The sequence below is a fragment of the Lonchura striata genome, chromosome 3, assembly GCF_050655825.1.
Source record: "Lonchura striata isolate lonStrDom1 chromosome 3, ASM5065582v1, whole genome shotgun sequence".
Taxonomy (NCBI): Eukaryota; Metazoa; Chordata; class Aves; order Passeriformes; family Estrildidae; genus Lonchura; species Lonchura striata.
This window is the reverse complement of record NC_140705.1, coordinates 115,313,126-115,335,548: the sequence shown is the minus strand read 5'-3', so window position 1 is coordinate 115,335,548 and position 22,423 is coordinate 115,313,126. Positions and strand designations below refer to the sequence as shown.

The window sequence follows — 22,423 nt, the reverse complement described above, 5'->3', positions numbered from 1 at the left end:
AGGCGAGGCAGCCTCCATTGGCACGCGACATGGATTCTCATCCCCAGATGCCAGAGAGATAAGTGGAGGGCTAAGGCCCACAGATGGGGTGAAAGCGGGGTGATGGGAGGGCCTTTAGGATCAGCTTTGGGGGCAGGGATGTGCAAGAAGCATCCCCTTAGGCCAGCTAAAGGGAAAGTGTCTGTTTTGATCACAGTGCTGAGGTGCTCAGGGCAGAGCAGTTCTGGTGTGTGTCCTGTCACTTGTCTCTGGTGCACTCTGTGTTCTTTGGGTCTCTCGGTCCTTTCTTCTCCTCAAAAGCTCTCTCTCCCTGTCCTGTGTCACGGGTGTCTGCACGTATTTGTTCCACAACTGCTCTGCCCTGCTGCATAGCCTGTAATAGCACAAGTCCTGGGGACTTGAAATTTGTAATGCAGGGTGTAGTTGGGCTCTAGATTGTATCAGGAGATTGACGTAACATGTTTGGTGATGCTTAGTTGTCCTCCTTCTGCCAGGCCCTGAAGGACTCCCCCTTCCCCCCCAGATCTTCATTGGGAAATCCCCCTGACCCCTGCGACCCCCCAAAACGATCCCCCAGGGATCCACCTTGAACTCTCTGGGACCCCCTGAATAGTCCCCAGGGATCCCTGAGAATCCCCAGTGGCCCCCAGGACACCCTGGGCCGCCTCCCCAGACCCGCTGGGGCCCCTCCCGGTGTGACAATTGAGAGACCCCCTCAAGCACTCCATGCCCCCCTTCCGGAATCCATCTGGGACCTCCAACCCCCAGAGTGGCACCCCTGGGACCCCCACATCCCTTCCCGCCCTCCCCGAGAACCCTCAGAGCCTTCCCATAGTGGCAATAAAGGCTCAAAGCAGTTACAGAACCACTTCTACTGTGTCCAGTACCTGCACTGGGAACACTGGGAGGGACACTGGGAAAATCAGGAGGGAAGCGGGAACATTGGGTAGCACACTGGGAGGGAACTGGGGCAGCTGGGAGGACTCGGGGACTCCTGGAAGCGATCTGCCATGGAAAAGGAGACAAAGGGAGCTGATGTCATCCCAGAGCCACAGGATATTCCATACTGAGACCCCGGGGCCACCCAGGACCACGGCAAGGGCAGCCAGGCCAAGAGCCAGGGGCAGCTTTGGTGTGGGAGGCATCTGGCATCCCATTCGGAATTTCAGGAGGCCCAGTGGTGGGCACAGGGCCATGAGCACAAACAGCGGTCCTTTTACCTGGGAAAGAAAACTCGCCAGTCCAGGTTCCTGATGTCAGTTTGTAGGGCTCCCTTGGGACTCTCAGGGCAGCACAAGTTTGAGGCGGGGACAGCTTTGGTCTGGGATACGTTCTTTGATATTTGGATTTTGTGAAGTCAGGGGCCAGCTGAGGGCCAGGGGCACCTGGGCACATACTCTGGCCCTTTTCCATGGGAAAGAAAACTCACCAGTCCTGGTTCCTGATGTCAATTTGCAAGTTGTACTTGGGATCTTCAAGGCAACTCCTCATCGACATGAGGGCAGCTTGGGTCCACAACACCTCCTTCTTCATTCAGATTTTCAGGGGGCGGCCCTTCTTTCGGGGCCCCTGGCTCTTGGACTCTGTTGCTGGCCCTATTCTCTGTGAAACATGGCTCACCCTCTACACTTCCTGATGTTGGTTTCGAGGAGGTGCTTGTCTCTTCCAGGGCAGGCAGAACTCTTGCTGGCAGCAGTTTTGCTCCAGGATTAATCCTGTGCCATTCAGAACGAAAAGATGTTGAAAGTCACTTGGGGCCACAGACCTCGTGACCTGACCTCTGCCCTTTTTCCCTGTAAAACCAACCTCACCCTCCCTGTGTGTTGATGTCTGTTCACTCAAGGCGTGCTGCTCTCCAAGGGCTGCGGGAGTTTCTGGTGTCGGCAGGTGTGGTCTGTGAGAAATCATTCGCTGTTTGCAATTTTGGAAGCGCAATTCCTGTTTGGCCAGGGGAAAGACTGTTAATTATCTTTGAAATGAAAATCTGGCACCCCATTGTTTAAGGGTCTGGCAAGGGGCTGTGTAGGGGAGGGAACACCCCACAGGACCTTTCTTCACCTCATCCCTCACTCCTAGGTGTAGCAGCTCCCTGCGTGAGCAGCTGCTTTCAGTGCAGCTACCTGGGCACACCTGCCAGGAGCTATGGTCGGAACATCCAGCAGGGACCAGGGAGCAGCCGGACCCACCCAGGCACGGAGCATCCCTTGGAGAAAATGCCAAGGGAAGAGCCCTCTTGCCAAGGGGCAGCACCTGAGCAGGCCGGGCAGCATGTGGGGTTCCACGGGAGAGCTTTCAACTTTCCCCTTTTATTATGTCAGTCCTCCCCTAGAACCCCCAGACCTTCCACAGCACTCCCAGAAAAAAGAGGGGTTATGGAGAGAAAAGGGATTTCAAGTATGGGAAAAAGCTTCCTTTTCCGTCATTTCTTGCGTTCAAATAATGAGGAAACGCACTTCCCCTGCAATTTTAATGGTCTCATTTGAAAGAGTCCCTGCCTTTTCTATGCTGTTAGGGGTGCTAATTGACAGGGAATCCCCATATTCCATTTTTTTCCAGTTTAAATAGAGGGGGAAAACCTTGACAGTGTCGTTTATGGGTTTGAATTAAGAGTAACCATTTTTGTTGTCCTAAGGCTTAAATTGAGGGGGAAGCCCAGCTATCTCTCTTTCTTAAGGGTTTGGATTGAGGGGAAAATCCCTCTGTCTTCATCACTGGAGAGATTTAAAGTGAGGAAAGCCTCTCTTTTCCCAGTATTCAAGGGATTAAATGAAAGGGCAGAAGCCATTTATTTGCCACGGTATCCATTTCAGTGGAGGTAAATTCCCCATTTCCTCATTTTAAGGGATTCACTTGAAGGAGGCTCTTTTAAAATGATTTTTCAGCATTTAAAACTACCTTTCAGGGCACTTCTTTCTGTGCCCTAGGACTAAGTACCTCAGAGAAAGGCAAGCCTAGCACATACTTAACCTTTATGCTGCCCAGGAGCCTATTATTTTTCTTATTTATAATGTAGTTAGTCCTAATTAGTAACCCTAAGAAGAAGACTTAGACTGTTCATATAATTAGTATTTTTCTCCACCCTTAGTCTCATGTTGAGCACTACTTAGTAGTCACTGAGGAATAATTATGTAAGTTAACAGCAAATTACCCAACTTATCTAGATATGCTGCCTAAAAACAAAGTTTTATTTCTTACCAGTTTTTTTGCCCTTTCGCTCCAAGTAGTTGTAGAAAAAAGAGCTGTCATTTCCCTGAAGAGTTTCCTTCTATATCCAGCCCTTTATTCCCCTTGAATTCAAGCCAGAGGAGCCGAACAGCTGCAGCTGCTCTGAGGGCTTTTCTACTCGGTGGGGTTTGCCCCTTCCCTTTTCCTGGGTGCCACGGGAATGAGCGGCGGGCCCAATCAGGGTATATTAACCCCAGCCTTTGCCAAGGGGCTTCATTCCCTCAGCCATTTCACACTAGTCCTAACTTCCTTTCAGATGCAGACAGTTCAAATCTGTGGCAGAGAGCCCCAGTCCTGGGTGAGGGTGCTGCCATGATCAGGTCAGTCATTGTTTGCATTTGCAGGGGAAGCCTAAAGGGTGACCGTGTTAGAGCAGTGTTCTTTGCCTTTATTTTTAGGAGGTCCAGGCAGATAGCAGCAGTCAAGGCCCTGTGTGCCAGGTGAGCAGTGGACAGAAGGAGTTGTTCTTGCTCAGGTTTCAGGTTTTGGTGCAATTCTAAGCATCCACTCTTGGTTACTTTGTTTTATTTTAGGCAGTCATCTTGCAAGATGTCTCTGGTCCGGATGTCTGGATGTCCAAGGCCAGGTGGGTGCAAGCGTAAGGTCTGGGTGGGTGTGCTTTTCAGGGCAGGGGGATGTTGTTTTCACAGTATCTCAGTGTGGGTTGTTTTGCTTTGTTTTTTTGCAGGTGCTGTCGCTGCCCTAGCTGTGTGAAGGAACAGAGGCGAGCGGGTGAGTTGGCATTTTGGCACAGTGACTCACAGGTGACCCTTATGCAGCAGCATGCTAAGTGTGTACCTTTTTGTTTTTCAGGTATCCTCCAGGCAGCTTGTGGAGTCAAATTAAGACTTCAGGTGAGCCGGGGCAGCGGTGTGTCAGAGTTTCGGGGATTCCTCTTTTCGTGGGCACTAGTTGCATTTTCTGTTTTGTCTTAGGTACCCTGAGGAGGAGCGTAGCTGAAGTTTGGAAACAGCAGCACCGAAGCTGATGCAGAGAACGTCTCGCCGTCCACATCCAACTGACATTGGATTCCATCCGGTTGTCTTGCAAAAGCCAAGTGCTGGGGCCAGTAGGTGGGAGATGGGGGGAAAACCTTTACTATCACAGGAGGCTATTTGATGTTAGCTTGGAGAATAGGCCCATAGTGGGACGGGCCCCTCGGGAGCAAAGGGAGAGGGTTTCTCCTCAGCCCCCCCAGAGTCTTCGCTGGGCAGGGCAGTTCCGATCCCTCTCTGGTTCTCGTGACGTTCGCATCGGCGGCCTTCTTTGACTCTTGACATTGTCGTGGATCTTTTCACCATAGGAGCCCGCCTTCATGTCTGGAGCTATAGCTACAGTCACCCTGTAGTCATTTCTTCCTTCTCTAGGCCTACTGAGCTTCTTAGGCTTCCTCTTAAGTGCTTTGGCACTAACATCTTGAAAGGAGTTGCATGTCATCATCAAGTGCTACTGCCCTAGGGCTTTCTTTTCTTTGGCATCATCAGCCCATGGCTCATCTTGGGCTAGGAATCTTGGGTCCATAAGGTGAAATTGCCAGGCAGTTTCCACTTGTGTCCGTGTCACATTGTCTGTGTCCGTGTCACGTTGTCTGTGTCATAGGCCTTTGTTACATCTCCATGCTTTAGCAACATCATTTTGTGCCGTATTGGCCATATTTTGCTCATGTACCTTCCCGGATATCAATTATTCTGGCATTTTTACATATTTACTTTTTGGGTCCGGACGATGTACACGAGATGTTCTCATCCGTCTTCATTCTCAGTTTTGGTAGCCCTTCTCATGGACTTCCGTACGGAGCTTATTAGCCCCTCATCACCTGACCACAGTAGTTCCGTAGCATCTGCCTTCTCAAAGGATATAGGGCTCAAAAATTAGTCTTCTGGAGAATTATATCAAGTCCTCACTTATCTTGTATCTCTGTCAGCTTATGTTGTATGCACTTATGATGCACCTACCTGTGTCGGCTTCTATTGTATGTGCGTATGTTGCGCCTACCTATGTTAGCTTACATTGTTTGTGCTTACACTGTATGTACCTACGTTGGCTTATGTTGTTTGTGCTTATACTGTACGTACCTACGTTGGCTTATGTTGTATGCACCTCTGTTGTGGCAATTATGATCGGAGCTGCCTTGCCCGGGCAAGTAGTCACGCTCAGGTAGAGCAGTTATAAAGCTTTGCCGTTCATCTGTTCTCTACGGGGTTTGGGGTACAACACTGATGGGCCCAGAGTTGGTATAGCTCCTAGCTCTCAGATAGTCAGTCACTGACCGCCTCCCCTTGTCTCGTAGGTCCCCGGGTCCCTACAGAATTTCCTGGAATCTACCATTTGACATGGAGGTCCTGCGGTCAGAAGAAGCGTTTAAGCATATTCTTCAGTGCAGCGTTTCACGTAAGGGTGGCAGCCCGCGTGTCAGCAGAAGAATGTGTGAGAGTGTGACTGTCTGTGTCTGTCTGTGAGAGTTTGTGTGTGCTTGTGTCTGCAGCTGTGTGTGTGTGTGGAGCAGATACAACCTTGTGTGTATGGCCTTTGCCTTTCAGGGGGGGTTTTCATCAGGCAGGAGGATTTTTTGGGAGTCTCCGGAGCGAGTTGCCGTGAATGTGAGTTTGTGCGTAACGCGAAGGGGGCGTGCACGTCGGCGGAGCGTTTTGCGCCGTTTTTGTTCCGGGTGCGTCATAACAATAAAAGCGTTGTGGACTTTTCTGAAATGGAGACACGGTTATATTGTGTCAATATGTATTTGGCTTGTAGTACATTATATTGTTCTGTCTTTGCAGTTGTTCCTGTCTTTTGATGTATTTTGCTGTATGTAAATTGGACTTGTACTTGTGTGCCTAGGTATGATGTATTCTTTGTTGTATTTGTCTCTGTACTTGCATTTGTATGCATTGTTTCCCTGTGTATTGCTGAAGTTTAAGGGAATAAAGATTAATCAGCCCTAATAATGATGCCTCTTACCCTCTGCCCTGCCCACCATTCATCTCCTGTCTTTCTTTGGTGTGGTTGAGTCCTATCATTTTCACCCTTTTTCTCCCTTTGCCTCTTACTTTCCTCCTTAGTATATTACTCACTTTATCCTTCCATGTGTAACTCTTTGTCTCTGCCTGTGTTTTCCTTTGTTTCCATTTCTAACACATCTCTATGTTTCTCTAACCCTATTTCCTTCTCACCCTATTTTCTTCCATTCCTCTACATGTATTTCCCCATGTCTCTATGTCTGTCTCTTTCAATCTAGGTTTCACTATGTTTTCTTTTTTTTTTCTTTGTCAGCCTTTGTCTTTCTAACACTTGCTATCATTGTCTTTGTCTCTGACCCTTTTTCCTTTTCTGTCCAACTTTAACTTTTTTGTCTAACTCTCTATTTCTTTCTCTCTTGAACCCTACCTTGTGTTCAGTCTCTCCATTTGTTTTCCTGTAGGTTTTCAGCTCTATTTCTTCTTTTTCTTGTCTCTCTATTTGCTTTTCTCTTTCATTTCAAGTGCTTCCTTTTCTGTTTGTCTTTCACTCTTTTTCTCTTTACCCCACCTTTCTTTCCTCTTTCTCTGCCTTTCTCTTTCCAATCTGACTTTTTTAGTTTTTCTTTTTATCTCTGACTCTTATTTTTCTTGCTCTGTTTTCTTCTTACTCTCTCATTTTTTTTTCTCACTCTCTCCTCTTTCTTCTCACTCTCTCCTCTTTCTTCTCACTCTCTCCTCTTTCTTCTCACTCTCTCCTCTTTCTTCTCACTCTCTCCTCTTTCTTCTCACTCTCTCCTCTTTCTTCTCACTCTCTCCTCTTTCTTCTCACTCTCTCCTCTTTCTTCTCACTCTCTCCTCTTTCTTCTCACTCTCTCCTCTTTCTTCTCACTCTCTCCTCTTTCTTCTCACTCTCTCCTCTTTCTTCTTCTTCTTCCTCCCTTCTCTTTTTCTTCCTCTTACTCTCTCCTCCTCTCTCCTCTTCTTCTTCCTCTTAGGCTAAATACTTGTATCAGACATTTTAAACAGGTCTTTTATACAGAAGTGAATACATTAAAAGAGAAAGGAAAAGAAAATAACTGGTAATATATTTCAAAAGTCAAACCAGTATTTAATTTCTGCATCAAGTATTGCAATCAAAGACACCTAAAAGATTCACCTTTCCATAAAATCAAGGTTTTAGTTATTGAGATGGTGGTTTACTTATTTAGGTGGTTGTTTTTTGTCCTTCTAACAGCTTGTATTTTTAACTGTTCAGTCCATCAGCAGACAGACACCCTGTCCATCTTAACATAGGCTAAGATGGCCATAAAAATAGTGCAGGTGATGACATTGGTTAGCAACCTTTTCTTCTTCATCATCATCATCTCACATTAACAAAGAGAGACGAAAGGCACAAGGAATTCAAATTATTAGCTTTGAGAACTGAAATAAAAATCTTCTTTCCACAATTAGCCTACATATAGTGGCATTAGAAATACCACTTTAAGTTCTGAAAGTACTGGAAGGAATTTATACCCAAAGGATCCTAATTCTTTGGTAAGTCAAAGCTGCCATTTGTACCTGTGAACAGTATCACTTGGAGAAAATGCAACACTTAGGAAGAGTTTTAATTGTTTTTTTCATTACTTGACTCTGTCATTTTTTTCTGAAGTTTTTACAGCTTCTTGCATTCAAATGAAGGAAGATTAAGGCTGGATGGTTAAGGTTGTAATGCAGCATTTCAAAGTAATATTAGTGAAGATGTACTAGAAACTGCATTGCTTAGAAACCTATTATTTCAATAATCCTTTCTCAGAACTTCACAAAGGTCCTTTTATTGTGTCTCTGATAAATAAAATGTGATTTCTATTTAGAAAGAATTAAGGTAGTGAAGACTAACTAGAGAAGAACATGCAACCTTATAGATACTGAGGCAAAAAATAAAGCAAAATGGTTAGTTGCTGGTTCCAACTGGTATTTTTAAGTCTGTACGGCTAAGCATCTCTATCTTATATTTGTGATCTTTCTGCAATTTTGTATTTATGGGGTTTATGCCTGTTCAGAGTAATTAGTGTTGTTTACATTAGAACAAATACTGAAATACAAAAAATGAAAAGTTATTGGCAAATGGGATACAGAGTAGCAAATCTGGAAATTAGACGCTGCTGATATTTATCTGTAATGAAATTTGGCATAGGACCAGCAATAGCCAGAAGTAGGTAGAATATCCTGTGATACAGCATCTGAAATTCATCAAAACCCCCCTCCAAATTACCTTCAGTATTGTAAAAGTTTCCATTCTTTTTATTATTTGTACTTTATTAGAGGCATCTTGTCAGTACTACTTTTTCTTAGCCTTATCCGGAGATGCTTTCTTATGTCTGACTCCTGAAAGCCTCTGTGCAGAACCAGAGTTCTGCAGAGCTTTTTCCCCTGTATTCCTTCCCTTTTCTGTCTTCCCAAAAGCTTTTGGGATTTTGGCTTTTACACCATAATTTACTTAATTGCCTTTTCGTGTCAGATAATTCTTATGCATATAACATCTCATTTTTAACTACCTGCTTGGTATTGCTACAACATCAAAGAATTTATAAAATTATTCTTTGTTCTCTTATTAGATTTTTTGCTTTGTCCTTACAGAATCTTCTCTGATAAATAGAAGTGGTAGTGCTTTTTATTTACCGCCTTAATTTCCTGCAGTAAAAAAACACTCTATGTTCATTAATCATTCAACGACAAAGGATATTCTGTATTGGAGCCAAAATTGTATACATTTCTAAGCAACTACAGCATTTTGCTTTATTTTCTTAAATCTGTTTCAGAGCTTTGATCAAATTGCACTCTCCAATTGTTTTCCAAAGGGTGTAATAAGAGAAAAAAAATAACCATTTTTATAACGAAATTTCAAGCAAATAAAATCCTTAAAGGAAATTTGATTCTGTAAATGAGGACTAGGAAGAGGAAGGTCATAAGAAGTTACATCATCGGAGTTTAACCATCCCCTTAGCACACTGATCTAAAACAGGAAAAGCGTATGAAAAACTGCAGAGGTGTCTTCTGAGAAGGTATATGCACATTTCATATACTTGTTGTTCTGTATCTTTCTTCTAAACAGTGATTCAAGCAGCTCCCAGTACAGATCTGTAACAAATTCATGAGCAAATCTGATAAAACGTGTCTTTGAGTAAACTGTGAACCTAACCTGACAACTAAGATAAATAGTTTGTCAGTTGATCTAACCACACCATTCTTTTCTCCTGTATCTGGTTTCTTTTCTTCAGAATTAACCCAGTACTTTCTCCCCCATCGTGCTTTACAAACAACCTCCCTATCTGCTTTTTGTGCCCTATGAAGCCAAGAGGAGCAGTGATGCACAGGAACACTGAAACTCCAATGTCTGGTCAACTAAATCTGGATGATGCTCTTTAGGAGCAGCAGAATGATTTTTCTAACTGCAAAAACTGTTATAATACCACTTATTTAAACTTGATTTCCTGTTCACTTGTGAATTGATTATTTGACCTTAAATTGTTATGTTTTTTTTGACCATAAAGCCAGTTCTGATTTGCTGAGTTGATGCAGTAGAAAATACTTATATTTACATTGTTCAGCTGTTCGCAGGTAAAGTTGCATGATTCAATAGCCACTGGACATGCTGAGTTCTGACTGGCGTGTTAAAATTTTTCTAATATGTGGGAACTCAAAATGTCTCTCAGACATTTTTAGAGGTTCCAGGCCTTGGTCAGAGGCATTCTAGACCCTGGCAGACAGCTGAAAAACAGCTGTGATTTTGAGTTTGAGCCATGGAATGAATTGCCAACTTTGGAGGTGGAACAAGCAATCACAAAAGGTTAGATAGTATAGTAAAAGTAGTTACAAAGTAGAGGGGAAATTTTTTTAGTATTGTACAGGGGGGTTTTCACTTTGTAGGTGGGGGTCAGAAGTTCTAAGATGGAGGAAAGTGGGCTGATCCTGTTCTTCCTCCTTCTTTTTCCTTACCTCCATGTTCTTGGTGATGTTGGCACTGACAGATCGGTTTAGAGTAGAAAAACACTTGGCAACTAGGTAGTAGGTATTGGGGAATAATTGTAAACATGTTATACGTAATATATCTTATAAAAGATAGCAGCAGCCCTGGGCGGAGAGGGAGACGAAGAAGGCAGCAGATCGAGAGGATGTCAGGGGGTGTGTGTGCCTCTACCCAGGCCGCTGATCAAACAGCCGCAGTCCAAGAACATAATCTGTTAGATAACTAGCGATAAACTGCCTTGAGACCGAACAGCTAAAGCCTGCGGAGTTTTTCTTTGGAAGCACGGGTGGGAGGAGGAATTTCACCACCACATGAGACCCCAGAGCAAGGCCGGGGTTCTCACAGTAATAAAGATGCACCCTTTGTTTATCCACCTTTGTCATTTATACATCCAGCTGTGAAGCTCTCCAGCTTTGCAGTGCTGTTTACTAGGACAATTGAATACCATAACTTCCCAAATTTTGTGTACGTGACCAATCAATATGCAGATTTTATAGCCATAATTTCACACACAGATAATTTGTTAATCGGGCTGCACGCTAAGCTGAGGAAAGCAACACAGCAAATAGTTTTTGCTTTTTTGATAGTTTCTGCCATGTTGAGCTCCCATTCTGTCCATTGGTAATGATTGTACCTCTCATGGGAGGAAATCTGACGGACAAACATACAAAACAATCCACTATTTGGCATAGAGGGAACTAACAACAATAACAGAAGTTTAATATTTTGCTTTCTTTGTCACCTAAGGGTGTGAAAGGTATTCTAGTTCATTGAGTTTATATTCTGCCGCTGATCTTTAGCTGAGGGACACAAAGATATATGTGTTATGCGTGTTTGCATATTTATGTGTTTATATATGCATGTAGATATAGACATATAAAAACACATAAATACACACAGGTGGGGGTGTATGTATATGTATGTATTTATATATATATATATGCCTGAGGTCATATGTGTGTGGGATTCAGTTTGTGTTCTGTTAAACCCAGCCCTCTGTGTGTGTGTGTTTGCACCTCGTCCACAGGAGCTGGTTACAGTGCTGGCTATTGAACTGTTGTTGTTTTCAAGCTGTAATTTATTTGGTAATGATATACAATGTTTCACAGTGATAAGGAGTCAATAATGAATATGTTATGCTTTAACATCATAAAGACATCCTTAGGAAAAAGTCCCTGTCTTTCTCCAACAGTGATCCATATGGTGTGCTACTAAAAGGAGAAGATCTCTGAGTGAACAAATGTGAAATAATACAGACTTAATCTTTATTGCTCTTTTCCTATCAAGATAGCCTTTGTTGTCTGGCCTATGAAGACACTGCAAGACTACTCACTCATACAGCATTGTTTTATTGTTCACTTTTATTTTCTCTAAAGCAGACCGGGGTTGTTTTTTTCTTTTTCCTTTGCATATGTCTTAAGAAGTTGACCTTTAGCTTTACTAATGCAATTAATAGTTTTTGCTTCCTATCTCCTATAAATGATGTTGGTGAAATAGGTCACCTGATTTCATGTTCTAGTAGGTACAGTCAGAGAAAATTCTGGATATGTAAATTATCATATTTAATTAGCATTATTTCTATCCTCTTTATTACACATTTTGCAATACTATTGATTGTTGGACCTAGAGTATCTTTTGTCCTCAAGCCACACACCTAGAAGTCACCTAAATCTTCATTTTTTCTGAGGATAATTCAGCTTGGAATAATTTTTTTAAATCTAGATTAAGAGTAAATAATTTAAATGGAAGTTTTGACAGGACCACACGTATAAGGTTTTGAAGTATTTCAAGACTACGAAAAATTGCTACCCTGTCATCTGACTTTTTAGTCTTTATCTAAGACATAAACCACATGTTTGTTTGATGTTTGATTTTTTGTCCTAAAAGGAGTAGGTGCTTTATCAATAGACTTTATTTTAATCAATACTGCCTCGATTATTCCCTACATGAATCCAATTTTTATTTCTACTGTCTAGAGTGGGAAAATATGAGAAAGAGTTCCCCACATCAAATCCATCTGCATCATCTCAGAGGCTGCCTTCAGTAGCTTAAACATGACTAAACCCCTCCCACTGTTACACTGGAAAGAGTCTTGATGACTCAAAACTTTAAAAAAACCTTGTCGTTTTCACTCCATTTAAATGTGTCACTTTTAATAGCAAAACAAGTAGAGAAATTCCAATGTGAACTCATTTTAGAGCAATGACCAAGTATTATGAATATTTGACTGTATTTAATCTTTCAGCTCCTTTTCTTATTGCATCCTTAACCCTACTCCTGAAGGGACTTGGATTTAAATACAGTAGAATTTCCAGTGTTGAGCAAATCTCTGGTTTCATACCTGAAGATCTCCTTAGTTCAAAAATCCACTTTGTAATTAATTTTATTTATGCTGTGCAACTCTGCTTTCCCAGATATTAAAAAGCATATTGGCAAAGAATATGACATTATTTCTTGAATAAAATGACAGGAAGTAATGCAGCAAGATTTTCTGCCTTGAGAGTCACCTGACTTCTCCATTCAGTGACTTTATATTCCTATTCAGGGATTATTATACCTAAGAGATCCAGAGTATAGCCAAGAGAATAGTAATAGAGAAGTTCTAACTGTAATGCTGATTTTCTACTGTTTGTTACTATTTCCTCACCCATAAAAGGCACTTGTAATTAATTTTCTGTTCCCTAGGACCACCTGTAGAAGTAAACTTCACTATTGGTGATGAGATTTAAACACGAAGAAAAAAAGCTGGGTAAGTATGAAGTTGTTAAACTCGCTGTCACGAGACTGTATTGTTGAAGACTGTTACAGGGATGATGGGAGTCTGGGATAAGTTTAGCTATGAAAACTTAGTTCCATTTCATCAAGGAGGCTTAAAAGAAGACCCAAATTGGGTTGTTTTTTTTTTGCTGTTGTTGTTGGTTTTTTTGTTTTTTTTTTGTTTTTTTTTTTTTTTAACTGAATATTTTTGGAAAAAATATGAAGTAGTTATCTCTGACATTTCTATTGACAGGTGGCCAAGACATGTCTGGGGAATCGTAATGATTCAACATCTCGTTTGGAAGCAGCAGAAACAGAGACAAGCTTTCAGGTATTCTCTTCCAGAGTAATTTTTGGGGTTTTACTAAAAGGTCTCATGAGATTCAGTTACTTAAAGTAGACTTACACATTCTTCACCAAGTTCTGTCTCAAAAGAGAAGACTACTTAATTCAGACTTTGACTGTGTCTGATTGTAATTGATCTGTTCAAAATTATTTCTGGCTGGTAACAATTTGCAAACTATTAAATATTTGGAAAGCTGGTAGTCAAATTACTTAATTTGACAGTGTCATGTGTATAGCCCTGGAAGCAGGAGTAAGGAGAGTTTTCCAAAATAATTAAATATTAAATACCTATGTGGTTGTTTATATATATATATATAATATGCAGTGATATGAAGCTGTATGTAGCATCAGACTTGTATGGTTTTGCACTTAGAGATCAGGACCCTTTTCTAGGGACAATTCCAATTTTAACAGACTTTTTTATTTCTGTTTATGTATATATGTATTCTATACACCATATTTTTACCTTTACAGAAGTTTCGCAGCCCTCCATGGACTAAACCTGAAGATGAAAAATCACCTGAAGGAAAAGAGAAAAAATACAAAGAATCAGTTAGTACACCAGAATAAAAACTCTAAATGCTACTAACCTACATTGAAAAATGCCAATCACTTCCATTTTCATGTTCTGCTAGCACAAAGGCATGAAATGTCCCAGGTTTCTAAAGCATGCATTTTTCACTATTTTATGAATGTCTGTAAATTAGTCTATAACAGACCAGTTAGTACCTTCCAGCAATAATCCAAAATTGATGGTTGAAGAAGTGCTTTGTAATGCAGTCCAGTTTTTGAACTCTTGTTCTACCTTATCAGTAATTGTATACTATAAATTACCCATTTCGTAAACAACAGTCATTCTCAAGTATATTTCTCACTGTTTTATTTCATGTAATTTTGTGGCAGATTAGTTCTAATATTAAGAGGCAGTCAATGTGGAGGGGGGAAGATATCTGTGTAACCATATTTGAAGTACAATCCTTAAGTGCAACTGCAAAAAGACAACTGTGTGTGTGGGGGGTCCATGTATGCTTACCTTTTAGTAATTCCATCTCAAATCTAATTACTTACACAATAAAATATGCTTATTTTCTTCTTTCTTTCCTCAGTGCTATCTTAACTAGTTCATTTTTGAACACTGAAAAGCTGACAGAATTGGATTTTAAGGGATGGAGATGGAGAGAATCATTACTTTAAGGATTCAAGCAAAAAAAATGTGCAGGTGGTACTGAGTTACAGTGTCATAGCTTGGATGGCAGCCGTGGGAAGTCGGTTTCATCCCTTGTGTTTGTGCTGATCTCGACGGGATGGAATACACTTCCAAGGGGAAAGCCCTGTTTGGTCCACTACAGTTGGCCTTTGATCCCTCCATCGGGGAGGACTGATTGGAATCAGCTCTGTCACTCATGGATTCTTTCAGTTTCTCCTTAGTCACACTATGACAAGAAAGCAGAAAAGAAAGGGAGAAGAGAGAATGTTTTTCTTTTTTGGGTGCATGTCATTATTGGTCTAATTTAAGAATTCATATGCCATATCTTTTTGAGATGCACATCTTTCAGGAATGGTTGGAATAGTAAACTGCCTGATGCAATGCTATCTATCCCTAGCAAGAATTGTCTTAAGCATTTGTAACTTGTAAACTTCCACCTTGGTCTTAATGCACACCTCAGCACATTTTCAACTAGATTTGAAGTAGTTATAATAATTTACTTTGTCTTGCTTTGTATCAGTTTAAAAGCAAATAGACAAATCTTTAACTTAGTGATGCTCTGTCTTCAGTTTTAGCACTTAAGACTTTACCTCTCCTTCAACAGTCTCCTTCAATACCTCCTTGTCCTTGCTGGTGTGAAAAATGCATATTTTATGATTGGCTTTTCGCAAAGGCTATAATGAATATTCTATGTGTAATGTTAGAACGTTATGCTGTGTTAATTCACTTAAGTAGTGTGTTAAATACAGTTTTAGGTTCTAACCTAATGTTAAAATAGAGACTATGTATGTGGGGAAGTTTTTTTTTAGGAATGAGATACTTACTTCAAAGAACACCTAAATCTTCCAAAGCAGAGGAATTTATGGCTTTTATCAGAAGAAGTTAGTTTCTTCAGGCCTTACTCAGACTCAAAGATGCCAGGGGATTAAAGGAAACAATTAACATACAACAAACAGAGTTTCTTGTTTAAAATAGAATGCATTCGTAACCATAAAAGATATATAAATATGCAACAAGTATATTAGTTTAAGGGTGATTCCTTTATTCACAAGTCATGCTTTTCGTAACTTAATGTCCGAGAACATCCGGACGTCCGTAATTCTTTACTTTTTTTATTGTCTTGTAATTGTCCTAACTCTAAACTTTAGTACTCTAGTGATATTATTATTTTTATAACCATTTTATTATTATTAAACTTTTAAACTTTTAAAAACCAAGTGATTAGCGTTTTTCACACTGGTATGAGTAATCTTTCACCCTGACATTTTGTATGTGCTCCTCTACTCAAAGATAGATAGTTGCAGTTTCTCTGCCTTTTTTAAAACTAAAAAACCTCATGAGCTGACCAAATGATGACAAAGTACAGCTTAAGACTATCCATGTTAAGAGCCAGAAGACACGAAATCGTGGCTATGAAATTAATCAGGTAAGAGATATGTGGCTCTTTGCATTTGATCCTAAATCTTGCTGAAGACAGTCTGCTTTCTTTCAAAATTTTCAGTGGGCAAGACACTTGTGGTTTTGTCATATCTACAGCTGGCATTAATTTCTAGTGATGCTAAAAGCAGCATTTCTTTGCATGTGACAGACCTTAACTGAGAAGGTCACTGGAACTCTGTTTCAGTCACCTGTCAAGAAAGGATCTGCACTGCGCAGTGGTTGAAGCCCTCCAGCAGGACGAAAGCCAACGAGCACAATGCTTCCTGTAGCTTTAGAAAGAAGCCTTTGTCAGCAGGATCCCCTTCATCAGGCAGCCTGGAGTAGATACTATCCACAGGGCTCCTTGGCTGCCTTGGTCACGGGTTCTTGCCTACAGGCTTTGGACTTGCTCGTGGCTGTTCTTCAAACACGGCTCCTCACGTGGAATCCACTTCTTGGTGCAGAGGGCAATCCCTCCATCTCCCCTTCCTCCCCTGTATCTTCTGACCAGGCTGGAGCTCTCAGTAGTGACACTGCAGTCATGGGATTCATCCCACCACATCCCAGAGATGCAAAAGGCCGTAACTTTCCTGCAGCACAGCGGCTTCCAGCTCCTCCTGTTTCTTGCCCGTGCTGCAGGTGTTGATGGAAGGCGCCTCAGCCTGCCTGTCAGCCGTGTCACCTTCCCAGAGGAACACCCCTTTTCTTCCTTTCTCACAATTTTCTGGTGTTTTCCCGCCAGCTTTTATTCCCTTGGCTTTCCTGACAAAGCCAACCCTAGACTTGCCTTGTTCTCTTACCACTCCCTGGCACTTCACTGCCTTGCATGCCCATCTCCCGCCTTGGATAAATGAGGTTTTTGTTTTAAATTGGTAACTATTTTTATATTAAGAGTTAATAATGTAAGGGCTTTTTAATTATATGGATTATTTGTAATGTTTTTTATTGGTATATTAAGTAAGTAGGTAAAAAATGGATTTTTTTGAGAAGTGCTAGATAAATACAAAGTATTTAAACTTGAAACTTTAGTGAAAGTTACTTAAATGTTTGTTTTAGGTTGGTTAATTGGTAAAGTGATATAATTAAAAGTAAATAAAGTAAATAGAGTAGAAGTATAATATTTGATAGAATTTTATACTTTGAAAGTTATTAAATAAGATTTTTATAATATTGATTTTTATATTTATAAAGAAACCTAAAGTTTATGTATTTTGGTGGGTGCAGTACAAGACGTCAGGTGTAAGTTGCAATTCTTGCATAATCTACATTTGTATTTACATAGTGTAATTTATCTGTGTATTTACATTGGTGTTTTGTGGAGTGGTGAGTGTGTTTTTTGTGTGGTCTGGTTTTATGTTCCTTATTGAAATTTACTTGGGTTTTTGTACTTGTTGAGATATAAGTAAACTTTATGTTTTGATATAAGAAATAAGTATTGTTAAGTTTTGTTTTATAAAATTGTATAGACTTGCAAGATAATGGTATAAGTTGTTATAATTTTTCAGTTATAAGCATGAAGAAATATAAGAATAAAATAATGTATGTAGTAAAGAAGAAATTGATAATAATTAGGAATTACTTAGATAATATCTATAATTAGTAACATAGGTGAAATTATATCATTAGTAAGTATTAAAAGATTGTACATTATTTTAGAGTTTTTAACAATTGATAAATGTTAAATTAGTAGTAAGTTAAATAATTATGTGTGGATAATGATTTTTTAAGTTTAAAATAATAAGTTTATTTGTTATATTGATAAAGTTAAATTGTTAAGTTAAAATTATTTGAATTTTATTTTTGACGCAGAAAATATTTGGGTTTCCTGTTAATTATTTTATTTAGGTAGATATAGGGTTAGGTTATAGTTTAAATTTTAATTGGTGTATGTTACTTAATATATTTTTATATAATGTTTTTAAAAATAGTAGTTAAGAGTAAAAATGTTAGGATTAAAGATGAATCACATTATTTAATAATTGGATTTTTTAGAAGTGTTTTTAGAATATATTTGAATATAGTAAACTTTTTTTTAAAGATTTGAAAGTGGTTATGGACAGGATTGTGAGTTTGGATTTGGATATTGAGAGTGTGAAGGTGGAGGAAATGTATGAGAGAGCGATTACTTAGTGTGAAACTTAGAAAAAGAAATTAATGTTGTAGTTGAGTTTTATATTGAAGTGATTTTGTAATAATAACTGAGGAAAGTGATCAGATTAACAGTTTGGAGGAGGTTTTTAATGAAATATATTTTTTTTAGTCTTGAAAAATATTTAAAACTATGAGATAAATTTAGGTTAAATTATAGAGTTAGTGTAGAGATTAGTTAGAGAGTTAACTTGTTTTAAGAGCTGTAAAAGTAGAGAAAAAAAAAGTAGGAATTAGAAATTTTATGTAAGAGTAGAGATTGTAATGAAGAACAGAATTTTTGATGAAATTGATGATACAATACACTGTATTTTTTTTACTTCTGAATAGGTGTTTGGTAGTGTTTTCTTTTAGTTGTTTTAATTTGAGTTGTTTTATTTTTTTTAAGAATATTAACCATATACTGTATAGTTTAGAGAAGTGATTTTTAATAAAACTTAGGATAGGTTATATTAAATAACATTTAAATTTAGATTGAATGAATTTTGATAGTAAGGAATAATAAACTTAATTTTAATAGATAAAAAGAAACTTAATGTATTTATTTAAATGTATTGACATTTAATTTTGTTTGATTTTATTAACACTTAACATATTGAATGTTGTTATTTATAAATATTGAAGGTATTTTAAGTCTTTTGGTTTTGGAGACATTTTAGCTTGTTGAGTTAAGATTATTACTTATATCTTTACAGGGTGGTTTTATTTATTGGGAAATATGTTTCTCAGTAATAGATTTTTATTTATGTTACATTTTAAATGGTACTAATTTGTGTAGTGGGTTTTGTTAAATGTAGGATATTGATTAGATTGTTTTATATTTTTTGTGGGCTTGGACAAATATTTATCTATACAGTTAGGCTTTTCTATATTTGAAGTAAGTTTTGATGGGGTTTTTTTTTAAGAGTTATTGATTTAGAATTTTAAGAATATTTGGTGTTTGGAATAAATAAAATCGGGGGTTTTTTGGATACGGTCGAGCTGTATTTTTAGTGTTAGCAAGGACTAGTTTTGGTACGTTATTTTGATTTTTTTTGTTTGCTTACGGGGAGGGTCTCCTGTTAGATGTGGAAGCCTGAGACTGGCACAAGGACTTTTTATCTAATGCTTGATGAGTCTGTTTTATGGGGAGGAGATGTTATTTTAAGTTTTATAAAATACACTGAGAATTAGTTAAAATCATGGAAGAAACATTATGGTAATTAAAGGGTGCTACGTTTGAAGAGCTATAAATCTTTTTAAATACCTGCTTGATGTAAGGTGAGCTTAATCTCCTTTTTCTGCCCCAGAAAGCATCGGGCACGTCCACATCGATGGCACCACCTCTGCCCACTGCTCCTGCTCCACCCGACCAAAAGCAAGAGCAAAAGTTGGTTGGGCTTTAAGAACTTGCAATAACTTTGAAGCAAAATAAATCCCATTTTCCCCTGTGCTTTTTCCTTTCAGGTGCTGCACTCACCTCTGCGGACACGCACCGAGCTCTCGCTGCAGGAACCCGTCAGGCCTCAGTGGCTGTGAGTTCATGTTCTTCTCCCTGGGGAAGAGGAGAAGAATGTGATTAAATAAGTAAATAAATAAATAAATAAATAAATAAATAATTGCTGAGGAATTGCAGAAATGTTTTCTGGAGCCTTTCCCCTTCGGTGCCCCTGTGCTGTGTGGGACACGGGCAGAGGAGCCTCGGGCTGGAAAGGGGCAGGAGAAAGGCAAAGGGACCCCCCGGTGTCCCCAGGGCACCGTGGGGACAGAACGGACACTGCGCGGGCACGGGGAGGCGAGGAGTGACAGTCTGGGCCAAAATCCCAGCTCACCCCAGGGAAATTAGTGAGGGACATTTTGGAGGGGAAAGCTGAGGTCACGAGTTCACCCAGCCCGGCCACGTTGTGTTTGCACAAAGAGGCACCAGAGGTGAAGGTCAATCCTGAGCCAACCCTGCTCAACCTCTAAGTCCCAGAATAAATCCTACAAGCTGCCCACTGAGGGACTAAAAATACATAAAAGAGAACCAAGAGCATTCCGAGAGCAAACCAGAAGGTTCCTGGGAATCCCGTTGCAGTTATGTCACAGCCTTTTTGACAGAGCTGTAAGATTTTTATTTCAATGCTGCGTTTCTCTGCTGGGATCATTCACTCCGTGGGCTGTGGGGATTTTTCGGGTTTGAACTCCCTCACGGTGGCCCTGACACTGCTCAGAAGCTGGAGGAAGAGCAGAGCCAGTGCTCCTGGCAGGGGCAGGGAGTTTTCCCCCAGAGCAGATCCAGCAGCTGCCCTCCAGCCCGGCCAGGAGGGATCTGCTTTGGCTCCTGCAGGGACAGAACGTGTTCAGGTGCTCCAGGTGACATTCCAGCAGCCTCATCTCCCATCCCTGTTCCTGCCCCTCCTGCTCTCAGCTCCTGCCCCACCAGCTGTGCCAAGGGAATTTGTCCCACCAGCAGCAGGGGAAGGACAAGAGCTCCCACCCTGGCACTTGGATTGTCCCGCTGGGGGATGCTGCCTGCTGGGATTTAGATCATTCCATACATTTGGCTGCTGAAATTTCCCAGCCCAGGGGCTTTAGCACAAAGATTGTTCTTTGTATGGTGCCTGGATTTGGGGTTCAGTATCAGCTTTGCTAGTTCAGATGAATTATACCCACAGCCCCAGGTTCCCTGCTGAATTCCTGCTGGAATAACCTGACAGTGCCTCGTGGAGATTGGAAATTCCCATGCAGAGCTGCCACTTTAGCACCAGCTGTGTCAGGAACCAGCAGAGGTTCCAGGGAAGCTCAGTGGGATCAGGACAAGGACAGGTCTCTATTCCACAGAACTTGCTATTTAAAACCCTCATCCCCCAGCCCCAGGGATGTGTCTGGGGTCACTTGACAGAGTTCCCTGGAATTCAACTGATTTCACTCCCCGGAGCTCAGGCTCCAGTTGATGTTTTAAAGCAGGACAAGGCAGTGGCTGGATGAGCTCCCGGCCTGTGCTGAGGCAGAACATCTCTCCTGCAGAAGCTCAGCTCCTTTCAGAGCCTCGGCAGTGGCCTCTGCATGTCCTTTCCCCTCAGGAAAGGGATGCACATCCCTGCCTGCAGCACATCTCCAGTGGGACCCACCTGTGAGAGTTTTCCATCCCTTCTGCACCTCCAGCTGGCTCCCTGGAAATCTCCAAACGTAATTGCACTCCAACCTCTGATTTCAAGGCATCTCCAAGGCTCTTGCTTGGCATTTAGTACCTATGAAGGAAGATTGCCTTGGCTCAAATGCTGCTGGTGAATGATAGGCTCCGGCTGGAAAAGAGGGAGGAGATTTGGGGTGGCTGGAACATACCTGGCAGCTGTGTGGGAGGTCAGAAACAGGGATTGCCGTCAGAGCCCCTCTGCAAACGGCCCGTGCCTCCATTCCCAGGTAATGCCAGCCGTTCCCTGGGGTCCCTGTGGGCTGTCGGTGGCGTCTGTCCGGGCTGAAGCATCCCTGCGTGCCTGTGGGGAGCAGCCCCTGGCCGAGGAGCCGCGGGCAGCCCTTCAGCCGTGTCCGCGCCAGCGCTGTCCCGTGCGCCGGTGCCCGTGCCGGGACGTGCGCTCGGCACGCTGCGAGCCACGGGCAGGGCACGGCAGCTCCCGGCCCGCAGAGCCAAGGACAGGAGGTGCTCTCTGCCCTTCGGAGCTCCGGCTCCTCCAGCCCCGCACCGGGCACAGCCGGAGCGGGAGCAGCGGCCCCGGCGGAGCGGCCGCTCCCGGCCGCGGCGCCGCAGCCCCGCTCGTCCGGCGGGGCTCCCCCGGGGATGCGGACACGGGGCGGGGGAGGCGGGCGCTGCTGCTCGCAGGGGAGCGCGGTGGCCACGGGGCTACCGGGGCGGGGGGGCTCGGCATCCCGCGGGGGCTGCGGGGCGGCTCCGTGTCCGCCCGCGGGGCCGGAGGCGGCGCTGCGGGAGCGGCGGTGCCGATGGGGTCCCGGCCCCGACGCAGCCCCGGCTCCCCGCGGCCACAGCGAGAACGGGACCCGAGCCCCGGCGGGACCCGAGCCCCGCGCCGGCCGCAGCTGGAGCGGCGGCGCCCGTCCCGGAGCGGCTCCTCCCGGCCGCGGCGCTGCCGGTCCCGATCCCAGCCCCGATCCCGCCTCGACCCCCCGGCCCCGGCACCCCCTCCCTGCCCGCCGAGGAAGGAGCGGCTCCGCCCGGCTCCCCCAGCAGACACCGGCGGGACCAGAACCCGAATCCCGATCCCGATCTCAGCTGAGCGCCTCGGACGCCGCGCAGGCCGGGAGCCGCCCCGATCCGATCCCCGCACGGAGCTCCGAGCGCCGGTCCCGCCGCAGTCCGTCCGAGCATCCACACAGAACACGGGGCGGGCGCGGAGCCGCCGCCATTTACGGGCGGGG

General features: G+C 42.4%; 1 protein-coding gene across 13 annotated transcripts; it reads right to left on the bottom strand.

The window, feature by feature from the left end:
- Positions 1 to 868: 868 nt before the first annotated feature.
- LOC144246242 (uncharacterized) lies at positions 869 to 22,327 on the bottom strand. 13 transcript variants are annotated; one of them, XR_014954131.1, is made up of 6 exons: positions 21,374 to 21,686; positions 21,160 to 21,279; positions 19,527 to 19,601; positions 3,196 to 19,405; positions 1,430 to 1,938; positions 869 to 1,005 (listed from the first exon to the last, which is right to left on the bottom strand). XR_014954131.1 is itself a non-coding variant. In XM_085576201.1 (6 exons), exons 2-6 carry the CDS (start codon positions 21,270 to 21,272, stop codon positions 9,178 to 9,180), a joined length of 459 nt encoding a protein of 152 aa, XP_085432327.1. In that variant the 5' UTR covers positions 21,273 to 21,279; positions 21,374 to 22,327; the 3' UTR covers positions 3,259 to 9,177. The 13 variants fall into 13 exon arrangements, 3 of the variants coding, with proteins under 3 accessions (XP_085432327.1, XP_085432328.1, XP_085432329.1); XR_014954129.1 differs by lacking the exon at positions 869 to 1,005 and having other exon boundaries at positions 1,576 to 1,715; positions 1,812 to 1,938; positions 21,374 to 21,684; XR_014954128.1 differs by lacking the exon at positions 869 to 1,005 and having other exon boundaries at positions 1,579 to 1,715; positions 1,807 to 1,938; positions 21,374 to 21,684.
- Positions 22,328 to 22,423: the final 96 nt, after the last annotated feature.

Coding starts and splice junctions, on each gene's coding strand:
- LOC144246242 (XM_085576201.1), bottom strand. CDS start 21,272: ATGCCAAGCAAGAGCCTTGGAGATGCCTTGAAATCAGAGGTTGGAGTG. Junction 19,406..19,526: donor CTCGGTGCGTGTCCGCAGAG/GTGAGTGCAGCA, acceptor CGGGTGGAGCAG/GAGCAGTGGGCAGAGGTGGT. Junction 13,814..19,313: donor GCTCACCTTACATCAAGCAG/GTATTTAAAAAG, acceptor CTTTTCCTTCAG/GTGATTTTTCATCTTCAGGT.